This window comes from Megalops cyprinoides, chromosome 2 (genome assembly GCF_013368585.1).
Source record: "Megalops cyprinoides isolate fMegCyp1 chromosome 2, fMegCyp1.pri, whole genome shotgun sequence".
Classification (NCBI taxonomy): Eukaryota; Metazoa; Chordata; class Actinopteri; order Elopiformes; family Megalopidae; genus Megalops; species Megalops cyprinoides.
The window spans coordinates 62,825,001-62,845,000 of NC_050584.1; the positions used below are offsets into that span (position 1 = coordinate 62,825,001).

General features: G+C 49.8%; 1 protein-coding gene across 1 annotated transcript in view; it reads left to right on the top strand.

The window, feature by feature from the left end:
* Positions 1-20,000, top strand: part of LOC118773373 (zinc finger protein 521-like) — a 141,892-nt gene that overhangs the window by 31,053 nt on the left and 90,839 nt on the right. Inside the window, exons 2-3 of the mRNA XM_036522286.1 lie at positions 14,241-17,644; positions 18,263-18,347. Of these exons, the coding sequence (XP_036378179.1) occupies positions 14,681-17,644; positions 18,263-18,347 (3,049 nt within the window). The 5' untranslated portion in view covers positions 14,241-14,680. The remainder of the gene's footprint in view (positions 1-14,240; positions 17,645-18,262; positions 18,348-20,000) is intronic.

Consider the following 20,000-nt stretch of genomic DNA (forward strand, 5'->3'; position numbering starts at 1 on the left):
GCATGATGGGAGGGAATGGGCTTTGATAAATGGTTTGGCCTGTGCTGGCCAGTGGCTGTTTGCCTGTTGTTTCAGAGTGGAAGGAGAGAGAGAACCTGTGTTGTGTTTATCAGTTATCAGGGAGCGCGTAGACACACATGCTTACACACACGCGCACACACACACATACATTCACCCCCCCCACACACACACGCACGCACGCACACACACACACACACACACACATTCACACACCCCCCCCACACACACACGCACACACACACACATTCACACACACACGCACACACACACACATTCACACACACACGCACACACACATACACATTCACACCCCCCCCCCCACACGCACGCACACACACACACGCGCGCACACACACGCACATACACGCACACACACCAAATCACTCCGCCACTCCCTGCGCTTCATTAGCCTGGCCCCCGCACTGAGCCGGCAGTGTTTCTGTGATCCCGATAGCGCGGGGCTTTCCTCCGCGTGCACAGATCCTTTCCGATAAGATAAGAGCCGCCTTCAAACACAAAGAGGGTGCGTTAACTGGCCTGGCTGCTGCTAGCCGGAGATAAGACACCTCCAGCCACGGCCAGCCGTCTCGCACAGGATGTAAATGAAGCCGACGCGCGGGGCGTAAAGTCCAGGGGCTCCAGCGACCACGCCGCTCTCTGTTTTTCGCATTCTGTTTTTTTTTTTTTTTTTTGTTTTTTTTTGTGGGGGGTTTCAGCGGATTGCGGTCGTTAGGGGTGGCGACCCTGACAGCCCGCACAGCTTTATTTGGCAGCTCCTTCCCCGCGGGCAGTTGCCAGATCTGTCTGAAGCGGGGGGCCCCCGGGGAGCTGTGACGGGCGCCCTGGTGGGCACCATCGCTCGAAGCCGAACCCATAGCCCCCACCCATCAGCACCCCCACCCCGCACACGGCACACAGGGATCACCCCCCCCCCATTTCCTACATAAACCTGGGCAGGCGGATGGTGGGGAGTCAGGCCCTCGCAGGAAGGCCCCAAGTCTCTAGGGTGCGCTGATGCAGTGAGCGTGACCCGAGTCTTGTGTCCCGTGTCCCGTGTCCTGTCTCCTGTATTGTCATGTCAGTGAAAGGCCTGCTTTGCCTGTTGCGATGCATAGCTGCAGATCGCATGCTCGCATGCGGAAGGGCATGCGAGCATGCACGTGTGGTGGGTTTACCAGGATGCAATGCAGAAGAAGTGGGTGTCCACATTGTTTGTGTTACGCACAGAAGCTTCTGTTTAAAGGTTACCTAGAGGGTGACATCACACACTGCTGAGATCATTCGGGAGCATCAAAGACTGCTTGAAAACTCTTTATTTTGCACTGGCTGGGTACTGGTTCTTTCTACTTATCTAGTTAATCTAATGCCTTAGCACAGAAATGTTGGTTATTGTGTTATCTTCACAGGCTCTCGCAGCTGTTTAAAAACGCGGCACAGAAATGTTGGCTATCTTCATCGTCTCTTAGACGCTGCTTAAAAACAAAGGCAGACGAGTCTCATTGCTGTCTGTAGGAGGCATGTTATTCTTTAACACACAAGCTCTCTGCTCTGGGAGGCAGCTCTTTCACTCAGCGCAGGTGAGACTCGGAGAGGAAGCGAGAACCTGACCGGCCACATTAGTACCTACATTTCGGTTCACTGCACTGACTGCATCGGTGGGCGCTAAATTAAAACCTGAACCTCCCGTTCTGTCACCTTTCCTTGTCACATTCCAGAAGCCCAATTAGAGGCCGGAAAACAGGACAGGCTCCGTTGCGTCAATTAACACAATTAGGCTTTGGGTGTTCAGTGTTGACACGTCGCCTCTAACTGGTGAAAAGGCACTTCTGAAAATCTTTTCTTTTTTTTTTTTTTCTTTCTGTATCTGAATTTGCAAATGTCCTTATCTGTATAAACATCTTTTGAAAGTGTCTTTCCTTTGTGTAGCACATCTGAATCTAACAGCACTTTTCATATTTCACATTTCCTCTGCACAGATTTAATGTATTGATTGAACACCTGTAGTACACTGCCATCACTGTTCTATATGCAGTTACATTTACATTTACATTTATTTATTTAGCAGACGCTTTTATCCAAAGCGACGTACAAAAGTGTATACAGTATAGCAACAGTATGGGGACAGGATGTGTACAGTTCCACAATGAGACAGTGGTTGTCAACTGAGAGCAAGGTCTGTTTGAGGACACAGTACTATCTGATTTGTACAACTACAGCATATAGGGCAACTAATACGATACACCTTCAACTTCCAACTTCATCCAACTTCAAACAGCAGACTTCAACAACCTCAAACAGCGCAATGAGTGTCAGAGTAAAGGTGGCGACAAGAAACAATTAAAAAAGCACACAGCAATTTACAACAGCACTGATTGGGGGGGGGGGGCAGCAATTGTGTGCTGGGTCCAGGTAGAGTCTGAAGAGGTGCGTTTTCAGGCCCCGTCTGAGGGAATGGGGTGAAGGAGCTGTCCGTAGCGGGACAGGGAGTTCGTTCCACCACTGGGGAGCGATGTAGGCAAAACGCCGATGTCTGGCAGAACGAGCACCTCCTGCCTTGACCATGCAAGGAGCGAGGCATCCAGTTGCTGCTGAGCGCAGGGGTCGGGCTGCTGTGTAGGGCTGGATGAGTTCTTGGAGGTAGGTAGGGGCTGTCCTGTTGATTGCAGAGAGCGAGGGTCAGGATCTTGAATCTGATCCTGGCAGCGACAGGAAGCCAGTGGAGGGATTTAAGCAGGGGAGTAACATGGGAGAATTTGGGGAGGTTGAAGATTAGTCAGGCAGCTGCATTCTGGATGAGCTGGAGAGGCTGGGTGGTATAGGCTGGGAGGCCTGCGAGGAGAGCGTTGCAGTAGTCCAGGCGAGGGAGCACTGTGGCCTGGATAAGGAGCTGCGTCGCGTATGTTATCAGGAACGGACGAATCCTCCTGATGTTGTGGAGGGGGAATCGGCAGGCCCGTGACGTGCGAGCAATGTACTCCTTGAAGGCCAGGTTGCTGTCGAGGATGATGCCCAAGCTCTTTGCTGACTGAGAGGATGGTATTGTGGTGCCATCGACGGTGATGGAGAGGTCTTGCAGGGGGGAAGGGCCGGCTGGGATGAAGAGCAGTTCTAATTTTCTGAGGTTCAGCTTCAGATGGTGGGACGACATCCATTTGGAGATGTCAGCCAGGCATGCAGAAATTCTTTCATTGACCTGGGGGAAAGAGGGAGGGAAAGAGAAAAAGAGTTGGATGGCGTCAGTGTAACAGTGATAGGAGAAGCCATGTGATTTGATAACTGAGCCAAGTGACTTGATATAAATTGAGAAGAGTAGGGGTCCTGTAGTGAGAGGGGTGGGTGCAGAGGTGGAGCCTTTCCAGTAGATCTGGGAGGATCTACCAGTCAAGTAAGACTTGAACCAAGAGAGGGTGGTCCCAGAGATGCCCATCTCAGACAGCTTTGATATTAGTGTCTGGTCGTTGACTGTGTCGAAAACAGCGGAGAGGTCGAGGAGGATGAGGACAGATGACAGGTCGGAGGCTGTAGCAGTGTGGAGAGCCTCTGTCACTGCCAGGAGTGCGATTTCCGTTGAGTGGCCAGCTCTGAAACCTGACTGGTGGGGGTTCAGGAGGTTGTTCCTGAGAAGAAAAGGGGACAGTTGGTTAAGTACTGCACATTCCAGGGTTTTAGATAGAAATGAGAGGAGAGATACCGGTCGGTAGTTCGTAACATCTGATGGGTCTGTGGATGGTTTCTTCAGGAGTGGGGAGACCAGTTATACAATGCAGTGGTTCTTCACAAGCAGGTGGTTAACCTGAGCAGTTCCTTCTATCCCTAGTTATCACGTATCACATTTAAAACATACCCAATAGGCATGTTTTCTCTCTCTTTGCCTGAGATGCACTATATGGACAAAAGCATTCGGACACCTGACCATTACATTTTAATGACATTGTATTCAAATACATATACTACCCCTTTTGCAGCTATAACAGCTTCCACTGTTCTTGGAAGACTTTCCACAAGATTTTGGAGTGTTTCTGTGGGAATTTGTGCCCATTCATTCTGTAGAGCATTTATGAGGTCAGGCACTGATGTTGTACGAGAAGGCCTGGCTCGCAATCTCCGTTCCAGTTCATCCCAAAGGTGCTCGATGGGGCTGAGGTCAAGGCTCTGCGCGGGCCAGTCAAGTTCTTCCACACCGAACTCATCAAACCATGTCTTTATAGTCCTTGCTTTGTGCACTGGGGCACAGTCATGTTGGAATAGAAAAGGGCCTTCCCTAAACTGTTGCCTCAAAGTTGGAAGCAAGGCATTGTCCAAAATGTCTTGGTATGCTGAAGCATTAAGATTGCCCTTCACTGGAGATAAGGGGCCTAGCCCAAACCCTGAAAAACAGGTGTGGCCACATACTTTTGTCCATATAGTGTATGTTCAGAGAGCATTGATATAATGACAAATATACAACAGAGTGTCCTGGGTAGTTTTAACCCAACTTACTAGATGAAAGCCTCTCCACTTACTGCTCCCCTGAGAAAAGTAAAAAAAAAAATGTTAACATTTTTTTCATTATATGGAAAATTGAATGTAAATATTTAAAATGGAAGTGGCTAGCAATGAAGATTAAGGTTGTCTAGCTAGCTAGCTATGCTTGTATTCACCCTAAGCTTGCACCAAAGAGCAAAATATTTTCCCTTATAGCATAGCTATAGCTGTCACCTCAGTGATTTGATATAAAAGGGGGCGGAAGTGTAGCAAAGTGAGGTCAGGAGCAGGTTGCTGGTTCGATTCCCTGCTGGGGCACTGCTGCCGTACCCTTGTGCAAGGTACCTAACCCACAATTGCTTCAGTAAGTATCTAGCTGTATAAATAGATAACATGTAGAGATTGTAACATGTAAGTCACTCCGGATAAGAGTGTCTGCTAAATGACAATAATGTAATGTAATATATAGAGCAAAACAAGAAGGTGAGAATGCTACCTATTACCCCTGTTAATGGTGTTTTCTAAATTGTACTATGCCAACAACAAATTAATAGTCTTCTTTCCCCTCCTCTAGTTCTTTTTCTTATTTAGTAAATTATTTAACGACAGCAGCACATTAGTTCCCTTCCTGGTGCGTTGCTGTTCTATCCGCTGTGTTGTCGTGGTTGTGGAGTTTTCGTGTGTGGGGGTTTGGCGGCTTTGCGCCGTCTTTCTCCCGGTGAACCGCGCTCCCCGTGCGACTCACCGGCGGGAGTGGACGCGTCTGACTCAGTGACACATGGCGTCCCTGGCTGGCGCCCTGGCACAGAGTCAGAGTGGCAGGGAGATGCCTGCACCTGCGGGAACACACGGTGCCCAGATACAGCACCACCGAGCTACGGAGACACACATACCGCACCACTGAGCTATGGACACACACATACCACACCACCGAGCTACGGACACACACATACAGTGCCACTGAGCTATGGACACACACATACAGTGCCACTGAGCTACAAAGACACACACACAGTACCGAGCTACAGAGATCCAGAGTGCTCAGATACAGTGCCAGTGAGTTACAGGAGCACATGATGCCCAGATACATACACTCACATGATAAACACACACACACACACACACACACACACACACACACACACACACACACACTATAAACACATACATACATGCACACAGGCAGACACAGACACACATACTGTACGCAAACACATGCACATACATACATGCATTCAGATGCTTGCATGCACACAGACACACGTACACACACTAAAAGCACCCACACATACATACCTGCATACGCATAACATGCAAACACACATGCAAACATGCAACCATTTCATACTTTAGCATAGTGGATACATATATAGTCCTCTGAACTGTACTGAAAATCACTTCTAGTCACTTGCACGGTCCACGGGTTATGCCAAGCAATGTGCATCCAACATGCTGCAGAAATCACAACTTGTGTGTAAACTTTGGAAGACGCTCTGGTTAATTTTGTCTGAAATGTATTGATGTGGTTCCACGGTCAGTGAGCAAGATCCATTTGTCATGGAGATATGACCTCCTGAATATGGAATTTTGTTTTCCCTTTAGAGAATAAATTCACTAACGGCTCCCATAAAGGCCTATTCTGTTCCCATATGTTTCTTCTATGTATCTATCTTCTGCAGACCCGATCTAGTCTCTTGTGTATCCTTCACAAGCAGCATCTCTGAAGACCTGATCTAGTCTCATGTGTATCTTTCACAGACAGTATGCCTGAAGACCTGATCTAGTCTCATGTGTATCCTCCACAGACAGCACCCCTGCAGACCTGATCTAATCGGTCTTAAAAGGAGAGAAGTGGGGAAGTTGGCCGAGGTATTCCTATGACCTGATATGTGAATGTCTCTCTGAAGTGCATCGTGCAGTATGAGTGCTGTTTATGTAAACAGCAGACCTCTCTGGCTCATATGCAAATAAAAGGAAGCACTCGGCCTCATTTGCAAATCACAGCCGATGATGAAAAAGGCTAATTTGCCAAGTTCAAAGTCATAACACTCCTGAAAATTAGATGTTTCATCTCAAGAGTCTTTCTCTAGTGTATACAATTATTTTTTATTTTTATATATTTTTTTCGTCTTTAATAAATTAGGTCCAGCACCGCTTCAGATGTGAAAAGCGATACTAACATTAAGCGAAGGTCAATACTGATGGTACACATGCACTCCCGCACATGTGTGTGTGTGTGTGTGTGTATGTGTGATGTGCATGTGAGCAGGTATCAATGTGCATGTATGTGTGATGTGCATAAATGTGTGTGTCTGTATGACTGATGTGCATGTGTGCGACCATGCATTTTTGTGTGTGTGTGCGCTTCAGTATGTGCATCTGCGTGTCCGTGTGTGTGTGTGTGTGTGGATGACGTGCGTGCGTGTGTGTGCATGCATCTGAATGTGCATCTGTATGTGTGATGTAAGAGAATGCATGTGTGTCTGCATCTGGATGTCTGTTGTGCATGTGTGCGACCGCCCGCGCGTGTGTGTGCGTGTCTGCGCGCGCACGCCTCTCCGTGTGTGTGAGTATCGATCTGTCTGCGGCCTTTGCTGCTCCGCCCTCGGCGCGCGGCTCTGTCTCCGCAGCTGGCACATAAAGGACAGCTACAGATGCCGTGAGACCCGCGGCAAGGCTTTACGAGTGACGCTGCCCGCGTTAAGGTGTCCCAGCGCTCTTGAGCTAAATAACATAATCCAACACGCATTGTGCCGGGCAGTTAAACTCAGGCATCTGCATCGGGGAGGAGACATTGCCGTTATTTATTGCTCTCTCATTGCCATCCGTCAGAGGCTCGGTTTCAACGAGCTGGCGATGGAGCTCTAGCGGCACATGGAGAGGGGGAAATAAAGCCGTGGGGTTCGGGTTTGGTGGGGAGGAATGCCGTCCCTGCGACGCGGGGTCTGTGGTACGTGTCCTCATATTGTTGCTCTTGCAGCACGCGATGCCGAGGGACTGTGTTTGTGTTGTGGAAGTAGCGAGGGGATGGCCCGGGTTTCATGTTTCATTTGGTGTGTGGCAAAGCACATGTGTAGTGTGTGAAAATAAGCTTATATGCAGTGGTTATACAGTGGTTTGTTTAGTTCAAAGTAAGAGACAAATAATCCTGCAGAGAAAGGAATGAGGAGGAAGTGTGTGTGTGTGTGTGTGAGAAAGAGGGAGAGAGGGAGAGAGGAAGAGAGGAAGAGAGGGAGAGTGAGAGAGAGAGAGAGAGAGAGAGAAAGGGAGAGTGAGAGAGGGGGATAGAGAGAAAGTTATAGGTATGGAGTGGGATAAGAGCATTAGGCAGATAAGTGGGGTATAAATGGGAGTCTACAGTCCTGATGGTATACCTGCAAAAACACACACGCTCATACATGGCTTTTTTTGTGTGTGTGGTTGTTGCCAGTTGAAAAACGGTGACATGATTAATCAAGTAGAATCCATGTATAGATATATGTACGTTTTTAGTGAAAAAGGGTAGCTCCAAAGGAACATGTCCAAGAGCCTGTATCACGTTTCAAGAAGTTTTATATGCAAAGTTTCCTGTCAGACAAAGCCAGGGAGAACAGCAGCCCCAAAACCCCACCCCCCAGCAGCCCCTCGAAAAAGATCTCTTCATCTCAGTCTTTGGCGTTCCAGCTTCGAGCCGGCCAACGCTTTTGCCCGTAAAAATACAACTAAACAGATGTTAAGTGCTACAAACCAGTTTCCAGCTGTCCCTCGGCCTACTCCGTACAGCGCAAACATGTTTTTTTTTTTTTTATTCTTTGTGGTGGTGGCAGACATTTACAAAAAAAAAAAGAAAATAAATTCATAAATAAAGGCAGTGAGGGAGAGAGAGAGAGAGAGAGAGAGAGAAGGGAGGGGGAGAAAAAAGAAAAAAAAATGTCAGGCCCTAAGATGGAGGTCTTCCCCTCAGGATGTCACAGGCTTTTAGCCAGAAGATGCACAGGAAGGCCTGGCAGGCTAACAAAGACAGCCCTTGAGCTGCAGGGGTGTAGTTTCAGGCCGCATCCCCTTTGGCAGCCGCTCAGAGGCCTCAGCGGCGGCGCGGGCCTCAGCCAGCGAAATTAGGAAATAAGGGGCCCTTTTTTTATTTACTCAGGCTGCTGATTCACGGGCATTCCTGACTGCGCGAGAGGAAAAAAAAAAAAAAAAAAAAACTCCAAGCCGGGCGAGCTTTGCTTTCCGCCAGGTCTCCAGGGCCTTCCCGCCCCCCCCAAACACCCCCCCCCTCCCGTCAGTGTTCGCACACTTGTTTCGACGTGTCCTCTGGAAATGGCGGAGTGGCCCTTCACCGAGGAAAACGGGGCGGGGCCCTGAGCACCACGACACGTGCTCTTGCGTGTTCTCTGTCCGATTTCATTTCATTTTAGCTTTTCAGCGCCACAGTGTATACCACTCCTATTACATTCACGTTACATTACATTCATTTAGCAGATGCTCTTATCCAGAGAAACTTCCAGCACAAGAGAAAAGAGACTTCCAGCATTCCTTTCTGCTCCGTGTGCATTTTAACTTTTTTTTTTCAGTTTACGTTCATCTGTTTTTTTTTTTTTTCCCGCATCGAAAATGAGCGAAAACGACGAAGATGTGTTTGCATAACACGGAGTAATTTGTATTTACACACACCTGAGATTGTTATGGGGCAGATCAATCAGAGCTGGAGGTTCAGTGGAGTGCTGCCACTGATTGGCAACCACGGCAGGGTTTCTTGTCGCAATAGGAGAATCGGCTCAAACCAGACTGACTCACTGTATTTGTGGGAGCCGGCAGCTAGTGTGTTTAAAGCTGGAGTCGTGCCGCTGAGAGAGCTCTTTGGATCCTAAAAACAAAACTCCAGCAACGTGCGTGACATGGTGTATGATCTAACCTGTTGGCAGAAAACCATCGCTCTGATTTACTTTCTGAGAGAGAGGCAGGCTTACGCTGTGGGTTGTGCAAAGGGTATTCTCAAGAAAACACCTTTCCTAAAAACATCCACGTATTGGAAGAAATTGAAACCAAACATTATGGATATATTTTCGTCATATTTCAAATTATGCATGCACTAACACATATGTTTTCAAACTGCAGTACATTTTATAGATATAGATAATAGATAATTGTGTAAATATTCATTCTAAATTTAAGGTGTAATATGCAATTTTGTATTTCAAAAGATGAGCATATTCTCTTTATTCATGTCAGCACAAATGCACACTCTTACACCCTGATCATTTACAAATATCAAGCCTGTGAGAATTTCCTCCATTCTAAAAATAAAATGAAGCAAACCCATATTCAGTCACGCTGTGGAAAAACTGCAGTTTTAGTTTTGAACTGTGCTATTCATATCCAAATTCATATGAAGAAATGTGGCCAAACTCTGAGGCTCTGAGTGTTATGTAGTAGTTTTTAGATATGACTTATCCTTCCCCCCCCAAAAAAAATCTATGCAACCATCCCACTTCTAGAGTTTAGAGGCCCAGTTTTCTGGAGATACAGATGCCTGTGGTCATTGCAGTGGAAGCCACATACATCTGCTTAGATCTGGAGCTCTGCAGTGATCAGCCATGCCTGCGTTATCTCCTCAGCGGTCAGCACCAGCCCCAGCTGAAGCAAGGTACGGTGGTTGCAAACTCTGCCCACAGCTCACTGGAACGTTTACGCCAGCCAAATCTGATCATGAAAAACCACCCAGAACCTGGGCTACAGTGAGCTCACTCCAGCTCTGCAGTGGAAAAATGCTTCAGAGATATCTGTGTGGTACACGGAACTGACAAGCAAATTAACAGGCGTCAAAAACAATAAGGCCAATTTGAAAATCTTGTTGAACCTTATTGTTGTGCATCGTCTCTCCCATGTTCTGGTAGGTTATTTTGGTTGTGCATAAAAATAACATTTCAATTTTTTTTGTTTTTTTTTTCTACAGCAGCTTGTATTCTCTTGATGGTGGTAAAAGTGATTTGCTTTCTTACAACTTCATTTCTGAGTAAAATCACATGCAGGTAAAAATATTGATCACCACACCTTTAATTAGCTTTGATTTTCATAACCATGTTTTTTTTTTTTTTTTTGAAGGGCCCTTTCTGTAGACTCATTAAAAAAAAGTATGGAAGCTGCAGAATTTTTTGATAGAGTGAGAGATGAGGGCTTGACTGACAGTTTAGTTTAAGCAAACTTCGTCCAAAAACTCTGGCCTCACTCTGGCCTCTCGCAGTTTCAGTTCAGGTCGTGCTGAAAGCGCCGGTGGGCCTCGGCTAATTGCGTCGGCAGGGTTTTCTCCTTGGAAACCGCACGTCGCGCCTGAGACGAGGCAGCTGGCCACACCGCTTCTGCCGCGACCTCGGGCGAACGCTTGCGGGGATCACGCACCCCGCCCCCGGGCGGCGGTCACGCTTTCCGCCGCGGCTGCGTCGTCCCTGACGACAGCACCTCCACAGCGTCCACCCCCGGTGTGCACTCCAGTTACCCTGCACCTCTAAAGGAAAGAAAAGATATAATTAATAAGAATCGGGGAAAAAAAGGTCTGGCTGCGCGGAGGTGATTGTGTGAAGGTGGCGTGAGGCCAGCGGTTCGTGAACATCTGGCGGGCGCGCCGAGGAGGTGTTTTCAACAGTTTGGAGGTGCGAGGAAGGAAGAGCCGCGCTCTCATCTGTTTCCTTTGGATAAAGTTCCCCCCCGTCCCCATCTCCCCCCCACCTCCACTCCCCCCTCCACCCCCCCCCCCGCCAAACCTCCGCATTGCCTGGTCACATGAGAACCGTGAGAGACTTCACACCTGAGGAGCAGATCACCGGTGAAAATGGGTGGTCAGTGTTTATTTATACGCAGTTTGATGGCTTTCCCAGATAGACCAAGGTGCACTGGTAATTTTGGTGGTTTTTGTAGCGTTCGGTTCTTTGCAGTTTGCTGAGTAAACAAATGAACAGTGGTGTGCTGGTAAGACTGGTAGGTCATTCAAACGTGCCCAAGCGACTGTATCAAAGGTGTCCGTATCAGCGGCTTCTCAGGTAAGCTGCGAACCAGCACCGGTCGTGTCTTAAGAGATCTGGGTGCGGTTTTACGCTCTCAGCTAATCGGGCTAATAAATCTGCCCTGCTTCCCCATGTTTTTCCTGTTTCCAGATTCGCGTAATTTGCTTTGTCTGAAAGTGCTTGGAAGGACCCGCTTTATTTAAGTAAGGAAGTCCACAGCGCTTGTGCTTCTGCACAAGGAAGAATTGGCGGGCGACCTTTTGAACTGAGGTGGAAACCGGCGTTTGGCACAGAAATTTCATTACAGTCTGCACTTTCTTCAAAACTGCTTGTCACAGTAAATCAGCGGCAGTTAATGAGTGGAAAAAAAAAACTCATCTGCAGACACTGCTCCAAGGTGATTTGACACTGGGCAGAACAAGAAATCAGATTTTTACATAAGTTGAGTATCAGTATAAACCGGGCCGAATTGCTTTGAGAATGTTTGTGTCCATTACACTACTCCAGTAAAGGTGTGTTAGACACTGTTGTGTGGTGTTTTATGGGCTAAAGTATCTGATTGGTGAAACGACATTGAACCAACCTGTTAAAACTGGTTGGGTAAAATATGTATGCATAATATCTTACACACATGTTACCCAGTGATTTACAGTTGGTGGTATGTTGTAAAGAAATCAGAAATATATTTTTGATTCCATTTCATTTCTGGCTTTGTGAGGATTGAAAGATTCTGGTAAGATACGTAGTAACGCTCGGTGGATAAAATCCTCAGGGTATAACTTGTAACTAGCCTTTCAGTACACGCGGTGCAGTGATATGTGAAACAAAAGCAGCTCCTGAGCTGTTGAATTTTGGTCACCTGAATTGCCCCCCCCCCCCAATTCACACCGAAAGAGAGAGAGAGAGAGAAAAAAAGCGCAGTTTCAAAAAAAGCTCAGGAAACCAACGGTGTACAACAGGCCGGGCTGTCAGCGCCGTGGCTTCCCCCGTTTCCGCCTGTCGATCGGCGTTTGAACAGGAAAAGAAGAGGGGAAAAAAAGGGTTCCCAAAATCCCAGCAGCGGAGCCGCGGCTTTCTGGGATTTGGAAGGACAATCGGCCGAGCACAAAGGCCCAGGCCCCGCGGCCTGGGGTAGGGGAGCTGGTGTGATGGAATGTTTGTGAGAGCTGGGAGTCTCTAGGTGATTCCGTTACAAAGCTGGGGTTCAGACACAAGAACAGAGGCTCCCTTAACAATAGCAGTCCCAGAAATTTTCGCCAGTCAGGCCTGATAGATATTTAAAAAAAAAAAAAACAAAGAAAATGAACTGCTTTATCTTTCGTGCATGCATAGTAATTTATGTGTACTGTGTGTTTGTGTGTGCGTGCGTTCGTGTGTGTTAAGTGAGTGAGTAAGTGACTGAGTGACACACATACACATTTGTGTATGTGTGTGTATGTGTATGTGTGTGTATGTGAGTGTGTGTATGTGTATGTGTGTGTATGTGAGTGTGTGTGGAGCAGATTCTGATCAGTTAAAGCAGGTAACTCCATGTCCCTCGTTTCATATACAGAGGGACATTTCTGTGAGGAATTTCCTCTTCAAGGGTGTCAAATAGGAGAAAAAAACACTGTCTTTCACCTTTAAGAGGAGGGGGAAACGGGGCGTGGGTTGTAGCCGGGGTCTCGGATACTGCGCGGGTGACGCGTCAGTGCCAGGCCCTGTCGAGTGGCAGCCTTTTCGTCCTTGGCCGCCCCACGCCTTGCGTGGCTGACGCTCCTTTCCATGCTTTGGATGATCCGTGTCCCCTTGCCACCCCTCGCCCCCCGCCCCCCCCCATCCCTGCCCTCGCAGCTGCCTCCATCCGAGGCCAGCCGGACCCACCGTACCCCTAGGCCAAGAGCGCGTGCCTCAAAACGAACAAGCACCGAGCCGGGGGAACTGGTTGAAATGTTCCCCACGCTCCGTGACATCCTGGAACAGGAGCCGCCGATATTGGATTACAGTGGGGGGGGGGGGGGGGGGGTGACGGGCGCATTACCTAAAACGTTCATTCAGATGTCACGTTTGTGTTTGAAATACGCTGTGTCCTCCATACAGGAATAGTGTTTATACGTGTGACCTTAGCTTGGACCTTAGACTTGGATTTGCACCAAATTCCATTTTGTTGCTTTATTTGTGGCCTCTGTGAAGCATACTGTCAACTGTTGTGGAGCACTGATGGTGAAATATGTATATAAAAAAGAAAGTTGTGTCGGATTTTTCTACCCCGTTTTACAACAGCACTCATAAAAAAAAAAAAAAAAAGAATAATAATAATCAGAATGAACTAATTTACCCCATGCGGAGCATCCATCTTAAAGCACCCCATACCATGTAGGTAGAAATGTCAGAAAGATTGCATTTTGAGTCTCAGTGGGCTAAGTCATTACGTGACCACATACAAGGCTAATTGCAGGAAAAACATTTGTGGCAAATTATTCTGTAAATTAGATATTCAAATTCAACTTTTTAAGAAGGCCTCCATGGGAGATGCAGGGCTTACATGACCCACAGTACAAGGGGGGGGGGGGGGGCAGAAAAAGTAAACTGTGACTTCTGTGGCATTATTGTTGATGTATCTGTGTAGTTGGTTACCTTTGCTGTGGCTGCCCATGTGAACATAATAATGCACACATTAATGCACGCATGCACACATGCACCACACACACACACACACACACACACACACGCACACGCGCACACACCCCACCGCCGCTGACCAAGCCGCTGTTTTGTTTTGTTGCCCCGCAGACGGAGCCGATATCGAGGATGACCCTTCCTGCTCTTGGCCGGCCTCCTCGCCTTCCAGCAAAGACCAGACATCGCCGGGCCACGGGGACGGGTACGATTTCGGGGAGGACGAAGGGGGGCCGGGGCTGCCGTACCCCTGCCAGTTCTGCGACAAGTCCTTCAGCCGCCTGAGCTTCCTGAAGCACCACGAGCAGAGCCACGGCGACAAGCTGCCCTTCAAGTGCACCTTCTGCAGCCGCCTGTTCAAGCACAAGCGCAGTCGCGACCGCCACGTCAAGCTGCACACGGGCGACAAGAAGTACCACTGCGGCGAGTGCGACGCCTCCTTCTCGCGCAGCGACCACCTGAAGATCCACCTGAAGACGCACACCTCCAACAAGCCCTACAAATGCGCCGTGTGCCGCCGCGGCTTCCTGTCCTCCAGCTCCCTGCACGGGCACATGCAGGTGCATGAGCGCGGCGGGAAGGAGGGTGGGGGCGGCGGGGCGCTGTCCCGCGTGGAGGAGTGGAAGATGAAGGAGACGAGGAAGTGCAGCCGCTGCGAGGAGGGCTTCGACGTGCCCGAGGAGCTGCAGAAGCATATCGCCGAGTGCCACCCGGAGTGCTCTCCTCCCCAGGAGAGGGGCGCCCTGCAGTGCGTCTACTGCCCCGAGCTGTTCTCCGACGAGGGCGCCCTCCTCGGGCACATCGACCAGGCGCACAACCGGGACAAGAAGGGCCACGCCTGCCCCATCTGCTCCGAGCACTTCCACGCCGTGGAGGACCTCTATAGCCACATGGACGTCCACCAGCAGCCAGAATCCAGTAACCATAGTAACAGCCCCTCGCTGGTGACAGTGGGCTACACCTCCGTCTCCAGCACCACCCCGGACTCCAACCTCTCCGTGGACAGCTCCAACATGGCCGATGTGGCCCCGCCCCTGCCGAAAACCCGCGGCAGGAAGCGGGCGGCCCAGCACGCGGCCGACATGGCCGCCCTGTCCTCCAAGCAGGCCAAGATCACCTACAGCTGCATCTACTGCAACAAGCAGGTGTTCTCTAGCCTGGCGGTGCTGCAGATCCACCTGAAGACTATGCACCTGGACAAACCCGAGCAGGCACACACCTGCCAGTGCTGCTTCGAGGTGCTGCCCTCCCTCTATAACCTGAACGAGCACCTCAAGCAGGTGCACGACGCCCGGGACCACAGCGCCTTGCTGGGCGGCCTGTCGGCAGCCATGCTGCAGTGCAACTTCTGCCCCGAGGCGCTGGGCGACCTCAACGCCTTGCAGGAGCACATCCGCTGCTCGCACGGCTTCCCCAGCCCCGTCGCCAAAGAGAGCAATGCCTTCTTCTGCCCCCAGTGCTTCATGGGATTCCTCACCGAGGCCTCCCTGGAGGACCACGTCCGGCAGACGCACTGCGACGGCGGCAGCGCCCGCTTCGACTCCCCCCTGGCGGGGACGCCCAAAGACCCCATCGTGGAGGTGTACTCCTGCTCCTACTGCACCAACTCGCCCATCTTCAACAGCATCCTGAAGCTCAACAAGCACATCAAGGAGAACCACAAGAACATCCCCCTGGCGCTCAACTACATCAACAACGGGAAGAAGACGAGCCGAACGATCAGCCCGTCCTCGCCGACATCCCTGGAGCAGGCAACCATGAAGCTCGGGCCCGGCGGCTCCTCGTCCCGCTCGGCCAGTGAGTTCATCTGCAACCAGTGCGGTGCTAAGTATTCCAGCCTGGACCTGTTTCAGACCCACCTGAAGACACACCTGGACAGCGTCCTGCCCAAGCTCACCTGCCCCCAGTGCAACAAGGAGTTCCCCAACCAGGAGTCCCTGCTGAAGCACGTGACCGTCCACTTCATGATCACCTCCACCTACTACATCTGCGAGAGCTGCGACAAGCAGTTCACCTCAGTGGACGACCTGCAGAAGCACCTGCTGGACATGCACACCTTCGTCTTCTTCCGCTGCACCCTCTGCCAGGAGGTCTTCGACTCCAAGGTGTCCATCCAGCTGCACCTGGCGGTCAAGCACAGCAACGAGAAGAAGGTCTACCGCTGCACCTCCTGCAACTGGGACTTCCGGCACGAGACCGACCTGCAGCTGCACGTCAAACACAACCACCTGGAGAACCAGGGCAAGGTCCACAAGTGCATCTTCTGCGGCGAGTCCTTCGGCACCGAGGTGGAGCTGCAGTGCCACATCACCACCCACAGCAAGAAGTACAACTGCCGCTTCTGCAGCAAGGCCTTCCACGCCATCGTGCTGCTGGAGAAGCACCTGCGGGAGAAGCACTGCGTCTTCGAGGCCAAGCCGCAGAACTGCGGCGCCAACGGCTCGGCCGCCATGTCTGTCGCCGTCGGGGGCGGGGAGCCGGTCTCCAAGGACGACGTGGAGCTGCAGGGGCTGCTGGCCAACAGCCACGAGTCGCACAACAGCCACGACGGCAGCGAGGAGGACGTGGACACGTCCGAGCCCATGTACGGCTGCGACATCTGCGGCGCCGCCTACACCATGGACTCCCTGCTGACCAACCACCAGCTCCGCGACCACAACATCCGGCCCGGCGAGAGCGCCATGGTGAAGAGGAAGGCCGACCTGATCAAGGGCAACTACAAGTGCAACGTCTGCTCCCGGACGTTCTTCTCGGAGGCCGGCCTGAGGGAGCACATGCAGACCCACCTGGGCCCCGTCAAGCATTACATGTGCCCCATCTGCGGGGAGCGCTTCCCTTCCCTGCTCACCCTCACCGAGCACAAGGTCACCCACAGCAAGAGCCTGGACACGGGCAACTGCCGCATCTGCAAGCTGCCGCTGCAGAGCGAGGAGGACTTCCTGGAGCACTGCCAGATGCACCCGGACCTGCGCAACTCCCTGACCGGCTTCCGCTGCGTGGTCTGCATGCAGACGGTCACGTCCACCCTGGAGCTGAAGATCCACGGCACCTTCCACATGCAGAAGACGGGCACGGCGCCCGGGGCCGGCCCCGCTGCCAGCCGCGCCCACCACCTGCAGAAGCTCTACAAGTGCGCCTCCTGCCTGAAGGAATTCCGCTCCAGGCAGGACCTGGTCAAGCTCGACATCAACGGCCTTCCCTACGGGCTGTGTGCCTTGTGTGTGGCCAACAGCAGCAAGAGCTCCAGCCCCACGGTAAACGGCGGCCGGCAGCAGGGGGGCGCCGTGGCGCTGACGGTGGGGCCCCAGGGAGAGGCGGGGAGCCCAGGGGAGGGGAAGGGCCCCAAGGCCTCCAAGACACGCTGCTCCAGCTGCAACGTCAAGTTCGAGTCGGAGACGGAGCTGCAGAACCACATCCTGACCGTCCACAGGGATCTGGTCGGGGACGGGAACGGCAGCCTGCTCAGGACCCCCCAGGCGTCCCCGGTCCCCAGAGTCAGCCCCTCGCAGGGAGAGGAGGTAAAAAAAAAAAAAAATACACCCAACAAAAATCTCACTGCATGTACTTCACTGTCATAGCGTGACAGGTAACAATCATGCTCTTCATAGAATGCGACATTGCACAATAGCTAATATGAAGTACTTAAGAGTAATCGAACGTATAATTCTAGAACGCCTAATCATTTTTACAGTTTTCAAAATATGTATAGTATCCAACAATATGGATGATATGCAAGTGCTCCCTAGACTAAAGTTTTTTCAAAAAAGAAAGTATGTCAAATGAAATTTGACTGATGTCTTCTAGCTTTTTACGAATACGTGTTGTGAAAGAAAGATGTGTCATGAAATTTTTCTGATGTAGCACTTCATGCACTAACACGCAGTACAGAAGTGTTAATTGCTTTTTGTGTGTGTGTGTGTGTGTGTGTGTGTGTGTGTGTGTGTGTGTGCGTGTGTGTGTGTGTATGTCTGTGTGTGTGTGTGTGTGTGTGTGTGTGTGTGTGGGTGTGTGGGTGTGTGTGTGTATGTCTGTGTGTGTGTGTGTGTGTGTGTGTGTCTCTCTGTGTGTGTGTGTGTGTGTGTGTGTGTGTGTGTGTGTGTGTTTGCTCTCCTCCTCCCCTCTCCTCCCCAACACAGAAGAAGACATACCAGTGCATAAAGTGTCAGATGGTCTTCTACAGCGAATGGGACATTCAGGTCCACGTGGCTAATCACATGCTTGGTAAGATCTCACTGTATATTTCTACAGCACTGTGTCTGAGCACCATAGCGCACTTGGCCTTAAAGTACCTATCATTCCATGTACTCGTTCTCAGATCCCATCCTTTACTTGAGCATGGTGCTCACACTCTTTGTAGCCTGTGTTAGGAAAAGACAGGCGTCTGATCTCCTCTGCTCGTGAGTTAGCATTAACATAAAGCGGCATTAAGGCGGATGAGGAGGGATATCGTTCCCGACGAGTCTTCGCGTCTGAGTCTTTGAGCTTCCGCTCAGAATGGAGCGGGGGGTGCAAGTTCTTTTCGTGTTCACGTGGAGTGACTTATGTCGAAAAAAAACCTCTCTGCAGGTTGGGATGAGCAGGTTGGCTGTTTTTAGGGCAAAGTTTGGCTGTGAACACTGGTCACCTGTCCTGTAATTCATTTTAGAAGCATTTAGTTTGATTGTAATAGAAACAGAGAATGGATAGGTATTTCTCCATGCATATATATATATATATATATATATATATATATATATATATACACACAGCGTGTGTGTATACATATGTATGTAATGTAGATTACAAATATATGTATATTACGAGAATTCAATTAATATTGCAAAATTTTCCTGCAACATGGATGTGAATCATGGATGCTGGCAGCATGTACTTCCAAGTGGGAAAAAAAAAATCATTTTACGTTAAAAGTTTAAATGCATCTCCATCACAGCACTGCTTTCCCGCTTTCTGTGTCCAGCACTTATAACTCAGAAATCTCTGCGAGCCGCCCTAGATAACGTCTGCCCGGCAAATAAATAAATAAATAAAACTATAATAATAATTATACATTTCCGAGCGCACGTCGACCGCATCCATCGACATGATAAATTATGAATAACAGCTAAAGGTGGGCTGAAATCAAAGTTTTGCGAAAGGTCTGTCAGAACGCAGTTCTCAGCACTTTGAGGGCGCAGAAAACACAGGGCAGGCCTCTTAGTAACCTGGGTAAGGGCTAGATATATGGCGGAAATGCACAGTAATAAACCTAATGGCTACAGACCTCAAAGTAAAGCTCGGTTGACCTTGAAGTGAAAGAGGGCGGAGTCATAGCCTCGGCTCAATCAAACTTTGTGGTCGGATAAAAGCATTATTGAATGGATTTGATTACTTTTTTTTTTTAACTCGGTTTCCCGTGTTGTTTCTCTAGTTTTGCCATTAAGTCAGACTCGAAGTTCCGACTCCCTTCCTAGGTTTTGTGTCTGAGTGAGTGTTCTGATGAGTCAGATTTGAAGAAAAGAGAGGTGGGGGGAGGGGGGGGGGTCTGTATAACCATAGAAACACGATACTTTGTTTTACTTATTTTTTTGTGGTGGAGGCTAGAGAATTAATCCAATTTCAAACAAAACCAGAAAATGTAATGCTGTTGTGGTTTCACGTCTGGGAGACTGACACCTCCCCTGTAGGGTCCTTTCCTTCAGACTGTAGGACCACAGATCTCGTGTTAGCTAAGGCCTTGTTTTTGTTAGTGGGTTTCATTTTTTTTCTCCTTTTCAGCATGGATTTGGTAGGAAGAAAAAAAAAAAAAGTGATGCAGCAATAAAATGATTTTGACCTTCAGTGGTATGTGTTTTTAGTGTGACTGTGAGGACCGTTCATCATTTGTTCATTACGGCG